This window comes from Sander vitreus, chromosome 8 (assembly GCF_031162955.1).
Source record: "Sander vitreus isolate 19-12246 chromosome 8, sanVit1, whole genome shotgun sequence".
Lineage (NCBI taxonomy): Eukaryota > Metazoa > Chordata > Actinopteri > Perciformes > Percidae > Sander > Sander vitreus.
The window spans coordinates 33,163,171-33,178,351 of NC_135862.1; the positions used below are offsets into that span (position 1 = coordinate 33,163,171).

At 41.2% G+C, this 15,181-nt stretch overlaps 1 protein-coding gene across 1 annotated transcript in view; it reads left to right on the top strand.

Annotated features, from left to right (window-relative positions):
• cdh13 (cadherin 13, H-cadherin (heart)) overlaps positions 1 to 14,928 on the top strand; it is a 434,001-nt gene extending 419,073 nt beyond the window's left edge. Inside the window, exons 15-17 of the mRNA XM_078257870.1 lie at positions 11,420 to 11,483; positions 12,865 to 12,920; positions 13,727 to 14,928. Coding sequence (XP_078113996.1) covers positions 11,420 to 11,483; positions 12,865 to 12,920; positions 13,727 to 13,731 — 125 coding nt within the window. The 3' untranslated portion in view covers positions 13,732 to 14,928. The remainder of the gene's footprint in view (positions 1 to 11,419; positions 11,484 to 12,864; positions 12,921 to 13,726) is intronic.
• Positions 14,929 to 15,181: the final 253 nt, after the last annotated feature.

Below are 15,181 nucleotides of genomic sequence, written 5' to 3' on the forward strand. Positions count from 1 at the left end.
TATCCTCCTCGACCAGGACAAACAGTACATTTATAGTGTGTCCTTCTCCTGAAAGAGTGGCTCTGAAAACACCCTTGTATGGGATCGGTTGATTGATAAATGCTCTTAAATTCAGTTTCTTGGGTCTCACCTTTGGCTTTTTGTTCATCTTCTTGAAGTATGCCATTGGCAGGATGTTTACCTGTGCTCCAGTGTCAATTTTCATTGGAACTGTTACTCACTCAAAGGCGCTATCCATTCGTCCTCATTGTCATCCATATCAGTCCATGTCACTGCTTCCACATACAGTGGTTCTCCGTCCTCACTGTCACTTTCCTCTTTTGCCTGCCCGATCACATGTAATTTCTTCTTTGTTAAACAGAACCTGGCAAAGTGATTTTTTCCCCCACACTTCCGACAGTCTTTTCCATATGCCGGGCACTCTTTTGGGGCATGCTTACTCCCACATCTCCCACAGTCTTTGTCCTGTGGTTTCCATTTGGGTTTCTGTGACTGCCTTTTATCTGGCCTCTTTTTGTAGTTTTGCACCGCATCCACTGTGGCTGATTCATACTCATTGTCAAAGGACTTTAACTGTATCTTTGTACTATCAGCAGCCTGGCAAATATTAATTGCCTTTTCTAAGGTAAGATCTGTTTCTTTTAATAACAGTAATCTTACTCTTTTGTCCTGCACTCCTATGACGATCTGATCCCTTATCATGGAGTCACACAGTGTGCCAAAGTTGCAGGATTGACTCTTTAGATGCAGGTCTGTCACATACAGTTCTATTGACTCCGTTTCTTTTTGCATTCTACTCCTGAAGACATACCGTTCATATGTTTCATTTTTTCTTGGTGTACAATAGTCTTCAAACTTGCTCAACACCGCAGCGAAGTTGTCTCTTTCCTCTTCTGAAAAGGCGAACGTGTTGTACACATCCAGCGCAGCCACAGTTAGCAACAGAGCTATCTTCCATCGGTCGTTCCTTTCTTCCAGTGCTATTGCCAGCAAATAAAGCTCAAAACTTTGCCTGAAGGCTTTCCAGTTTTCGTGAACATTGCCCGTTAGTTTCAACTCATCAGGCGGACAAATATTATTCATTACACTCATTTTCCGGGTCGGATTTTGACAGATTTTGAAATTACTGCACTTTTAAAGGTGTTAACACTTACATTTCTGGCAGGTTGATGCAGATACACTGCAAGTGAATTAAACATTTTCTCATTCATTCCTGCCCAGCTTTGGTGATAGATACGCTTTGGTGTCAGCTCAAACATTGTTTAAAGTCTGCATAATTGGGTGTGTAATTTTATGGCCTGTTTTAATCACATGGGTGTGAGAGTTTGTGTGTGTGTGTGTGTGTGTGTGTGTGTGTGTGTGTGTGTGTGCGTGTGTGTGTGTATGTGTGTGTGTGTGTGTGTGTGTGTGTGTGTGTGTGTGTCTCATGAACTGTTCTATCCTCAATGTTTATTGATCTTGCTAGTGGAAGACAGATCGCTGTCTAACAACATGGACAGAAAAATCAACGGTGGATCAACTGTTGCTCTCTTATTCTCTTCTTTCCCTCCAGCTCACTCACTGTCACTGTTTTCTTCCTGCTGGCAGTGTTGCATGCTGCATTTAAGTACCATTGGATTGTCTCTGTCATTTAACCTCTTCAGCTCACAATCATAGGCGTCGATTTCGGTGGGGACAGTCGGGACGCGTACCTTCCAGATTTCGTCATGAGTCATTTTGTACCCACCACTTTTTTTGAAAACCTCAAGCTCAATTTAGTTACAAAAAAAAGTCCATAACACATATAATTCTTGAGCGACAGATGGCAAAAAATCCACAACAATCTCTATTCCCACAGAGCAGGCACACACACACACACACACACACACACACACACACACACACACACACAAACACATACAGCCGCTCTGCTGCTGCGCTGGCTGCACGCTTCTCTGTTCACTACACTGCCTGTCGGGACATTCTGCTTAACATGAAAAAAAGCTTAATGTGGTTTAATGTACCTAAACAACGATCAATGATCGCCAAATTTCTCATGGCCATATCCTGTAATGAACACTTAAGTCTGTCAAAAGAACTAAACCGAAATCCCACGATTATATAAGTTATCTCACATTAGCGTTGTTTTCTTCATTGGCGCCTATGGCGAGGAAAAAGCTTGTATCTATAAACAATAATCAATGATTACCAAATTTCTCTCTCATATATTGCTCCTCATAACCACTGAAAACTGTCAAAAAAATCGAACCAGAAATGTGGTGATGATTGATCGTTGTTTAGGTATATTAAACCACGTTAAGCTTTTTCACATTATGACTTATAAAGCCCATGAGAACCGTGGGGAGTCAACCCACAGTCGCTCCGCTGTCCTGCTGAAAATGTGAAGCAGAAACGCTTAATGTCAGATAATGTCCATAATAATTGGACTTTGCGTTCGAGTTTTTGACAGTTTTCAGTGGTTATGAGGAGCAATGTGAGAGAGAAATTTGGTAATCATTGATCATTGTTTACGTACACTAAACCACGTTTTTTTTCATTAGTAAGCTACAGGACAGCGTCTTTCAGAACATTGTACCCAGCACTTCTGTCTGTCTGTCAATGCGTCTCTGTCCCCAGCACATTTCAAACCAAACTGACGCCCATGCTCACAATACTACCAACTCCTCCGATAACCACTCAAAACCAACACCTGTTGTACTATTGGTTTCCTTTATTAGGACATGAGAAAGAAGTAATCATCTGATCTACAGCAGGGGTGCCCAATCTACGGCCTGCTTTGGCCTGCTGTCTATTTTCAAATTGACTGCAGTGAATTTAATAAATAGCACTGTATATACATTGCACTCCATGGCCTACAATGAAAACATTTTGGGCATCAAATGAGGCCTCAGTGTTAGAATACATAGGACATACATACATATACATATAATTAAATAATCTAGTATCTAGAAAACAAACTGTGTAAACACAATGGTAGAGAGAGTGATGAGAGCTTGCCCTACCAAACAATGGAAATACATGACCAAAAGTATGTGGACACCCAAACAGAGTATGTCGACAGCTGAACATTACCTGCATTCCAATACCGTGGGCATACATGTGCTGCTATAATATCCTCCACTCTTCTGGGAAGGCTTTCAACCAGTTCTAAAATCTGGCTACAGTGATTTGGTCCCATTCAGCCGCAATTAGTGGTGATAAGGCCTTGCTCACAGTCTGCAATGTTGAATGGGTTTGAGTTCAAGATTTATTGCAGACCAGTCAAGTTCTGTTGTAGAATGTATGGTCCTTTCACATTTAACCTGTTTGGTTTGTCTCACAGCCAACTCTTGTACATGTTCTAATTTATTTTAATTTGTTTAGCCTGGTTTGAAAGTTGCCAATCAAACTCTTATACTGACTAAACAACTTGGCCGACAAACTGACCAACCACCGAATTTTATGCATTTTAGCAAAAAATCGAAAAGCTAAACTACTTACGTCCAACTATTAGCTCTGAACTGTCAGGTAAGCCATCTTTTAAGCGACGTATATTCATGCAAATCCTTTGGTAACCATGGTACCACATATAAGCATCAGTGTATGAAACCAGCCAATGTATCATGACCTAGCAGCTGCCTCATCCTTTTTTCTTTTCAATCCATAATCAACTCCACAGACTAATACCCCTTTCATAATGAGGGCTCAACCAGGGTTGAACCAGGGTTGACTCTGTGTTTGAAAGGGTTAACCCGCATTGATCGACTCTGCTTTACGACCCAGGTCGAGAGGTGGGTCGGACGCGGGTTAGACGCGGGTTGATTTCAATGTGAATTGCACATGACCAGTAGCCTGGGAAAATCCTGACGAACTCCCGGCAAATTTGAGATTTGCTCTGCAAGTCCGTCTGGCCAAGAGCCCATTCAAGCCCATTTCCAATTTTTCCAAATCGAGGCACTAATCACAACCGTTGAGGCGGGCTTTACACAATGACGATAGTGCAGCGACGGTAAGCAGCTTTTTGTTTATATTCAACAAGCCGGCCACCGAAGCGCAGCAACCCGTTGATGCCGCTGTCGCTGCTACGTCACCCGGATCGTTGGTCCGATTGGTTGAAGGACTATCCAATTGAGGCATTTGAGCAGCGTCCGTTGGTGACGCCCCTTTGGAAATAGGCTGTGAATGAACCTTGCCCAGACTCACTCTCAGTTTCAACTAAGAAGGTTCTGGTGTCAACCAGGCTACATGACCAGGGTCGCTAACAGCCGTTTACAACTCATTGGTTGTAAATGTGGGGGGGAGGCACAGTCGTCACAGGTTGCCGTACATACTGTGCTTTATGCTGGGTTTTCACAGTCAGCTTGAATAAAGCCAGAGCAGAGAGGTTCAATTCATTCCCTACGAGAACAGCGGTATGAACGAAGTCCACTGATAGTGGTGAAAGTGCTCGGATGCAAAAACCAAGAAAAGATGACACAATAACCACAATATACACAACCTGGTCTCACGCCAGTTCGTGAAATGGTCACGTTATTTTGATTTACTGATTTGTGTACAGGTCACGATTTTCTCATTTATTTCGAGTACAGGTCAAAATTTTTGAACGTGACCATTTCACGAACTGCGGCTGCTCTGGGGGACGCAACAACGGGGAAATGAAACGCCACACACCAGCGACAACAACGGGACGGACCGCCACATGCGCGGACTTTCGCCTTATCAATACTACTCACCACCGTAATAGTTCTGTGATCACGAAATATGCTTCCCATTGAAATACATTACTTTAAAATTCGTGCTCACCACACGAAAATAACGACATTAACGTGTTCAGTACACGAATCAATAGATTCAATAACGTGACCATTTCACGAACTGCCATGAGACTGGGCTGATATACAAGACCATACAACAAAATAAAATAATGACAAAATAGACAAACTGTAAACCGATGACAACACCATAAACCCGTCATACATGTCTCTCTTCAGCCTGAAGCTTCTTAGGAGCCCTCCAGAAAAGCTCAGGTACTATCCCCATTTTCACGTGTATACATTCTGTCTGGCAAACCGTTTTTATGGCATCTTTTCAAATGCCGCCACCCAAGCCCACTCTTGGATTGATGGCACACCTTACTTTAGTTTTAATGCCATCAAACAAAGAGGAATGTTCTCCCCTCATCCTTAAATGGTCCTAATCGATAGAATGGCCTACTTATTTTGTACCAGAGTATGTGACAACGTCAGCTGTTGACCAAATATGACGTGTTAACCCCCTGCCCATTTCCAGCACGTGAAGTAATTGGTATATATCACTCCCGGGTTGTGTGCCAGGTCACATGTCGTTAAGCTATATGTTAAGCCCCCACCGTCGACTTCAAGGCAGCGCTGCGACTGTTGACTTCAAGGCACCTAACCCTAACCTTAACCCTAATCCTTGCCTAACCCTAGTGCCTTCCGTGCAGCACTGCCTGGAAGGCAACATTGGGGGCTTAAAACACCAAACACCAACTGTTAGGTTAATAACTTCATCAAATAATAGACAGGACCACTGAAGTTATATCAAAGTTCATTTTTACTTGTGAACATAACAAGGAGACAGTTACCGTACTCACAGCATGAGTACAGAAGTGACCTAACGAAAAGCTCTCTACAGCCTAGTGAAATACAATACAATCATGATACAAGAGTTGGTGTCATCAGTTATCTGGTAAGAGACGATGACGTCTCCCTTATCTAGTCAGGGAGCGCCTGTTCTTTCCTCAACATCACACCATGCTCCAGACAAGGACAAGACAGTGGCTCCCAGATACCAGATGGCGACAGCAGCGACAGTATTTTGTCTTGTTATAATGCAAACAATTTTAATAATAATCAGAGAAAAAGTATGTATCATATTTTTTCCCTAACACCAACAAATAGAGAAATGCTAAAAAGAAATAAAAAATAAAAAGTGTGGATAGTTAATAGAAAGAAGAGAGAAAAGCAAGACAGAAAAACTTTTCAGTTTCCCTAAGGATGGCTGAAGGGCAGCTCAGTGAACAGCAGTGCAGTTGGGAGATACAGGAAGTCAACTGGTTAAGTGATTCAACTGAGATCTAATGAGAATGAATGTTTGCCTTTATAGCCTCTCTCTCTCTCACTCTTCCTGCTGGCCTCCACAGATAGCCCACACTACATTTGTCTTCCCACACTGACACCTTTTTAACACAATGCTACATGGAGCATGCCAAGTAGGATAAAAGGAGGGGAAAACACTCTGTCATCAGAAACAAACATCGAGGAGTGGGGGCCTCACCTCGAATGCCTTTTTTCTCGCCTTCATGTGTGCGCAGGACATTTCTGCAGAGAGAAAAGAAGGAGGGAGAACGAGGGAAAGAGACAAAGAGAGCGATTAGATCGGCGTGTTGGGTCGGTTTAAATGCTCTGCGTACAGTATTTGGCGAAGAAGGACACTACTGATAAGATAGGCAACAGTTAAAGCACTGCTCTACGGGGAGATAGTGACTTTTAATATAACGACACCCACGGCATGCTCTTATCTCTAGTGGAACAAAGCCAAGAGACGGAACCAAAGGTTGTGGCCCGACTTATAAATATAGAGACTAGATACTGCTGAGCAGCTGAGCAGGTAGGTGACTGAGTCAGGTAATTCTCGGAAGTGAGAAAACATACAAATGTGTCTAGAGGGCCGGCGAGGCATTGCAGTAATGAGCATGAGGCAAGTGCACACAAATAAAGAGAGGAGGGAGAGGGAGAGTCATAAACAGAAGCAGAAAGAAAGCCGTAGAGCAGAGTGAGAGATACAGGTGTTGCCATCATCTAGCATGTCCTTTCACTGCTTCATTATTACAAATCTGAACTACATCTGTAAATAAGTTCTATATTCAGCTAAATATTCATTTCTTTTTGGACTCTCTGTTCCTTTAAAGCAACACTATGTCATTTTTCCTGCTTCGGTCATTGGAACTACAGCTCGCGTCGGATAGTGCAAGCTGTAGTTCTAATGAGACAACCTGCTTTAAAAGTCAAACTGATTGTGATACTGTTGATCAAAAGTGTGCGTTTTGGTCCAAAGTTTTGCTATCATAAATGTTGGTGCAACTCCGGTCTTGTTTTTTTTTTTTATGTCCTTTGTCTTCTTCATTGTTAATACTATGTACTAAGCCTGTAAATAAGCACAAACATAGTCTCGCTTAGCCAGACCTTCCTCCATCGCACTGCGGAGGAGAGTCTGGATATTTTCACACAGCATTCCGTGAAGGGAGATAAACGTGCTCTGGTTTATTGGCATTTCTTTCAACCAATCACAATTGTCATGGGAGGTGCTATTCGCCCCAGTGCCGCTGCAAAATAGTCTCGGGAAGGAACTTGTTTTGGTGGACAGTGTACGTTCAAAAGTTGTTTTAGTCGTGCAACAGAAATTGCAGATTGGACAGATAGTCTAGCTAGCTGTCTGGATTTACCCTGGCTGGGATTTTCTGGCAGCACTGGAGCAATCCCAGAAGTGGAACGTCATGGATATAAACTAGCACAAACACAACAGGAAACAATCAATATGAAGATCACATTACACCAAGAAACTGTTAGAAATGTGTTTCTGCGTCTGAAGTTAAAAAAGGCCTAAAGCCTCTCAGATGTATGAGTGTAGTGTGTTTCCATGCACAGAATTTACTCTCCTCTGGAGATGGAGCACAATTTCACACATTGCCCAACAGAAAAACTAAACATTTCATGAAACTAAATTAAACAAAAGACAAAACAACACTGGGCCTCTAGTTAGAAAATGAATACAGTGGGCTTCCCTCACGAGGATTAAATATCTCATTTAGATGCCCTTGTCAGGACAGGGGCCAATCAATAGATATGATGTATTTGCGCTGTGACACTGAAGCTGGGGCAAGTAATATGTAATATATGGATTAACATCTTTCCGTCCCACTAGACCTGCAAGACCTGGCATTTACGGCCAGAGACGCAGTGCAGGGACTTCTTTGTTGCCCTATTACCACATTTATTAAAATCCGCTCTGGGATGTACAGAAAAGACGCAAGAGCAATCCTCAGCCATCTAGCTATCTGTACAATACGGTGTCTCTCTCTTCCTCCTCCTCTATCTGTGCTGGTGGCAGCAGCAGAGTGATGGATGACATTACCCAGCAGGGATTCAGCAGGCGCTATTGTCATGGAGCAGGTATTAGCATGGAGCCTCTCGGTCCCTTCTCAGCCCATCGATTTGGGCTGCTGCACGGCCCTAACCTCCTTATGGGGCTTTCAGGCTGGGGAAACAGAGCCACGGTACAAGCCCTGGGGATAATCTTTGCCCTGGTCTTCGTCCTTCATCATCCTTATTCATCCCTCGCTGCACTCCCCCTCCTCCCTCCTCCCTCCCTTCTGTTCCGTTTTAGCTTCCACGCTGTCTATGTCTGTCTGCGTCTCTCCTCATCCAGTTTAACAGCAATTGCCAAATATTAATGGCACAAAAAAATAATAAATCCTCAGAAATTACTGGTATGTACAAGTACTTCTGAAAAGATATACCATATGCTGTTCTCCCACGGCTGGAAAAATATTGCCAATTCTTTCCCAAATGAGTTTATCCCTGAGAGGCATTTTTCTGTTGTTTTGAATTTTAATGGAAAGCGGGACATCATCACCATGTTGATAACAAAGCTTTTCTGTCTTTGTGTGCGTGTTTGTCTGAGAAATGTGCAAGTCTTTCTTTTCTGAATTCCTCACTATCTCTGGCACAAATGATAAAAATGTGAACGTTGTGGAGGTGCTTTTCGATTTACACACACACAGAGACGTACGCAAAAGTGCCACTGCAGCATTGTTTTCAGCGCTGCTGCTGTTTCTAAGGTGATTAGAGAGTTAGGAATCCCCAACATCATTTGCGAGCATTATGGTTCCATTCACTGTTGACAAGCAGAACCCTGTAATCCAATAATTGTTTAGGTTGGGAGTGAAAAGACCCAAACTGCATGTGGCAAAACATGAAGCTTAGCGGAGTGCTATCAGGAAGACAACTTTTTTCTGTTTACCCTCTTTTTTTTATGATTTTCAACCGCTTCCAAAGTAATCACTTTCTATTTTTATTTGCCAGTAATTCATTTAATTGAATTGAATTAAAATCTTAATTTCTCTTAGGTTTTCCAAGTTTTATCTCATTGAGTATGGGTGGGACTGTGTAAATTATGGATGTCGTCTCCAGGACGTCACCCATAGGTTTCTGAAGCGCCAAAATTCATCTCAGAGTGGGCAGCTCTTGTTGGCTCCAGTCGTCACCAGAGGTCGTGGAGCGTTACCGGGTATTGAGCCCTGGTCTCTGCAGTTGTAGATGATTCACCTGTACATCCACATCACTCCAAGCTATTCTATTCCTAATATGTAGTCTATGTCCACGACGTTCCACATCCGGGATTGCTCCGGTGCCACCCGAAATTCCGCCTGATGTCCTTCTTTTCGGCCAGATGTCCGTTACCCTCCGCTTTCTCTGAAGCGCCAAAACTTAGCGCCGGCAAATGTTCCACCAAAACAAGTTCCTTCCCGAGACAGAGCCACCGTCAATGCGTCCAGAGCTTATCGCCCGCCCAAGACCATTGTGATTGGTTTAAAGAAATGCAAACAACCCAGAGCGTTTTTTTCTCCTATCCTAGAATGTAGGCTATGTGTGGTGTAGCCAGACCTTACTCTGCAGCGCTGTGGAGATAGGTCTGGCACTGTGAGACTACCTGTCCCTTAAGTGACGATTACTACTATTACAATACTTAATGTGACAGATTTTAATCACACTTTTAATTTGTGACACTGCTCATTGTTCCACAAAGAAAGCCAGAGAGCTGGTGAGACAATCATGTATTAATTCATTTAGATCCGACCCATAAATAAATGGAGAACAATGTGGCTATCAAGCAGCAAATTTGATACATGGAGAAATGAGCAACGATAAGGCGTCAAACCCACCAACCGTCTCCAATTGGATTTTTATTTTTTTTATTTTGTGCCTAATCCCTTTGAATAGGAAGAAAGAACACAATTATGAGAAGACAATGCCCTTTCTACTAGAAATTGAACACTTCTCAAATCCAACTTTAATTTTATTACATAGAAAATTCCAAACAAAACAGCTATGCAATTGGACAAATAAAGCATAGTTTTGTCTTGCACACTGGATGATTATTACACAGCTCGTAAGCACTTGGACAAACACAGATACATACACATTAATACACATAGCCACGGGTTGGGAAATGAACCTGTATTGCTGGCATAGATGATTACGTATTACGTATATACGATTAAGTTTGAGAGATAATCAATGAAAAAGATGTTCTTCTAGTGATTACTGTAAGATCAAACACTGATTTAGTAACTTGTAAGCGTGTGACAGACTTACAGTAAACCCACACTTCTGCCTTATATTTGATTCCCGGTGGTGTCATTGTCTCAATGTGTTGAGCAATTTAGCAAGCACATTGTATTTCTATATTTTAGCTGTGACGTTCTCAAAGTAACAAGGTTATTTAACACTTCTGCTAATCGGTTAATGAGGACGTCCTCCCAGTGATGGCTTCTGTTCATTGCACATTTGGATGTACATATACAAACTGTTGTAATTCCTACACCGTTCACCTGATTTGGATGTAAATACCCTCAAATTAAAGCTGAAAGTCTGCAGTTAAAGCACATCTTGTTCGTTTCATTTCAACACCATTGTGGTGGTGTATAGAGCCAAAAAAGATTAGAATTGTGTCGATGTCCCAATATTTATGGACCTGACTGTATAATTTATCAGTTCTCTTTTCACAGAAATGTGTGAAAACTACAGCTTTCCAAAAATCAAATAAATTTCTGCCTAACTCTTTTTCCCGTGCTTTTTTCCTTCACCTCTCTTCGTCACCCCTTTTATGTACTTTTGCTACTGTCAAACTTTCCATTCTTGGAATCCACTTACAAGTTTTCAGAGTTCAGGCAGAGGTAAACAAACACAGGCTTTTCACTTCTGCTTTTGAACCATCTCAAAGTCCAGACAAAACCGGGGACAAACACACAGATAATTAAGGATTAAAGTAAAACAAATGTATTTAACCCATATAAAACAACATTCAAAAATAATGTGAAACGTGTATTTCGGTATTATCAGTGGTGGAGTGAGGGTATGGGTGTGTAGGTGAATGTGTGGAAACCGCTGGCTGTGAGGAGAGAGAGAGAGAGAACTGCGCAGTACAAACCAAATTCTTCAGCATCCATTTATAACAATGAGCCCCCTTGTTGGCAGCCCCCCAGTAAATGTGTGCTTAGATGCCGTGTGTATTATCTCTGTGCTGATATCAGTGACCCTTTGCCCACTTTCATTGCATGAATCCATCCATACCCACCTGCCTTCACTTACTCCTCATCACGGCCTACTCTACAACAACTACTTGTTCTGGCTGGCAGCAACATGGAGCAGCCCTCTGTCCCCACGATTCAGAGACAAAACCTTATGGTTGTGCGTGATAAAGTGAGTATAATGCTTTCTTCATATATTGTGTTACTTTAATGGTTATTTGTAAATTGGATGTGATTAAATGCTTGACCACTTTACTGTATCAAATATATATATATATATATATATTTCCCCCAAATGCAGATTCTGGCCAATATTTATATACAGTACAGTATACCCACTACAATACATTACACTACACCACTGCTCATCATCTGCCCCTAAATGTGTGCAGAGTGACAATAAACAGCTTACATGGAGTTGTCCTTGCTTACATTCTTATCGATGTACCATGGTGATGCTCAAACTCCTGTGAACCAATCCTAGAGATAGATTCTACACTCAGCGATTGGTTGTTGTATACAATAAACATTGTATTCCTTTTTATACATTAGCATTCTGTGTTCACCTCATTTTTAAACATAACTGGTTTTTAACTGCTCTCCTCCCCCCCCGATCGAAAGAGCCTGGCTTTTAATGTTAATGTTAATTTTTTAACAGCAGAGCCTACATTCCATTTCACCTTTTCTTTGTATTGTATTGTCTGTATTTTGTATTGTTTTCTTTCTTTTTTACCTTTTTTTTCTCTTTGTGTATTGAAATGCCTTTCTTCTTGAGTTTTTAAAAAAATCATTAAGTAAGGTTGTTCTATGGATGGAAATTAATATCTTTTTGATATGTTTTGTAAGTATGATGCCGAATTGTTCAAACACTGTATAACATATTTGTAAAAGTAAATAAATAAATTAAAAAAAGAAGAAAAAAAAATATATATATATATATATATTGTCTTTTTTACAATTTTAACCCTACCAGTCCCTGTTTACATTGATGTTTCACAGTGTGGCAACAGGTTAGGGTTATTTAGTAGTGTCTGAAATGTCTCCCTTTGTTAATTAACACATGCCTTTGGACTGCGATACATGTGTCCCTGAGCAAGACACTTAACCCCTAGTTACTCCAGAGGCGTGCAACCTCTGATATATAGCAATTTTAAGTAGCTTTGGATAAAAGCGTCAGTTTAATGACATATCTGGACATTTTGGGAAATACCTTTATTTACTTTCTTGCTGAGAGATGAGAATGATACCCCTCTCATTTATGTGCATTAACAATGGAGTTATAGTTACAGGACGTAACTCAAATAAAACCACAACTTGTCATTTTTACAATGGAAGGATTAAACCAATTACATATAAAATGTCAGTTGGTGAGCAGTCAGGCTACCTGTTTCTCCATTCTTCCCGTCTTTGTACTAAGCTAAGCAAATCAACTCCTGGCTCCACAGTAGCTCCACAGTTAATGCTTACAATGGTGTGGCATTGATCATCTCATCTAACTTTCAGCAAGAGAGCGAAGAAGCCTATTTCCCAAAATGTCAAACTATTGCTTCAAGATTGAAGAGATGCTGGAGGAGAGCAGCGCCGAGCTGGCCTTCTTGCTGTTGGAATAGTAAGTAATTTTAGCTGTCTTGTTTTGTCTAGTGTTGATGCACTTGTTTGTCTGTGTTAACAAAGTTGTCGACTCACTAGTTTATGATCATAAGTAATGTAATTATAACAAATGCATGTGCACAGCTGTCCATATTTACAACAGCTGTGTATAATTGAATTGCACTCTGTAACTGTAGGGGAGCCATTGATGTTCTCTGTGTGTGTTGTAATTTGTGCTTGTCCGTTCTTTGTTTTAGTAGCTGGTCCGGCAGCACATGCATAATATTGCGTAGGTATTTCACATATTGGGGAATGGTCTGTGAGACCTGTGACACTGTCTAATCAATACCTACATACACATTTGCTTGTTTCGTTTTTTTGGTTTTGAAAAGTCTAAGAAAAAAAAAAAGAAACCACCTTCCAAACTCTTTAAATCCTAAGTATTGCACTTTCTACAGCATCATGTACATCACTTCAACATGTAGAGAAATCCAAAGCTAGACAGAGCTGCCATGTCTAGTTACCACACTTGCAAAATATCTCACAAGATGCAACAAATTCCAAACAAAGCATAAAAGTAGTAAAAAAAATAAATAGATAATAAAGGAAGCTTGTTATTTTCAATGTTTTTTTCCACATGTCTACTTTTATGAATTAGTGGTCCAGCGTGTTTCAGCCTGGCCTTCAGCATGGAGCATCTGTGCATATCCACGCAGCGTAATAACTTCACCAATCTTAATCAATGATACGACAACCACCCACTGATTGTCTTTTGCTTGTATCGAAATGCTCACCCCAGTGCCCGTGTTTTTGTGTCTCTCCCAGTGTGAAGGCAGACTGACAGAGGGGGTGTTGCAGTGAGATGAGGAGGCTCAACAGATGCCGTGGGATCTCTTACAAAACAAGCGAGAAATAGGAAACGCTCCCGTGGTCTGATTAGAGAAGCCACAGGGGACCACGGTGAGGAGACTTAATTAAAACTCCTCTAGATGGAAAACGCAGTGAAAAAATGGCATTTTGTTCAGGCTGCTGCCAGCTCCAGGGTTATACGTAGAAGATACGTGCACCTAATCACAGTGTTGGTGGGTTGGGGGCTTAAAGATGAGCTCACTAGCCAACTGACTAATGTAGATTGAAAAATTATCACAATTAGCATGTGCCGTGGCACTGTGCATCAGTGAACAAAGAGCATATTTCTTTATCTTTATTCTGTTCCCCGCCCCTCAACTGTCTTTGTCGGCACGACTCTGATCAAAGTAAACACACATTAAGATGTTCTCGTGGCTGCAACAATAGTTAGAGCACACCTCTAACACAAAGGAGAAGGCTTTTCCCCATGCACCTCATCCATTTTTCCTTTTCATCCCGCTTCCTTCCAAAGGCATTTTAAATGACAGTGCACCACTGCAATGGAGCCCATCTCAAACACCCATTAAATATAATGAGTGGCTATTTTCACCGCCTGTTACTTGAAAACAATCTATATCACACAGGGGGCCGGAGGGGGAGCCAAGCAGGCAACACTTGCTGAGTAGATTTACTTAATAAGCTCGTGTTGTCCTTGGTCGGACTGCTGAGCTGGTTTCCTGCAGTAAACATATCCAAAAGACAGAGGGCTGCTGGGTACAATACACATCTGACATACTAGTAGAAGACACTTAAACAACCCAGTCCTGGAGAAGTATTTGGCACAGCTGTTTTTTCGTTGTTATTCCTCAATTATAGATACTGAATGTCACAGTGTTTGTAATGTCTTCTTTTAGATTCACATTCATAATACAGTATTTTATGGAAACATATGGTGTTTATAATGGTTAGACAACAAAATGTAGCAACAATGCCTTTTGTAGAATGTTTATTTTAGGGCTGTTTTTTATGATAAGTAAAGCAATATGTACTTTGACAGTCTGAAATTGCAATGGCTGTCTGCATGCACAGCATAGCATCACAATAATGAGATTGTTTACTAATCACTTTTCTCAGGAGAGTAGTGTTTTATAATGGAAATTAAATACATTGCTTTTTCATTTCTTCTGTGCTTAAATACAAGGGGTGATGTGATTACCGTACTCAGGTATATGTATTTATAATTCCACTAGCTACTGGCTAATCTATGCAGGTTTATTATGGCTGAGTCTAGTTATACATTATAACTGAGCTGTATACATTTATATACAATACAATGTTTGTAGAGGTCTGTATGGTCACACTGTAGCAGCCTGGTGTCGTTTTCAAGACAATTTAATGAAGGGAAAAACAGTTAGCGTCACTGAGCTCACG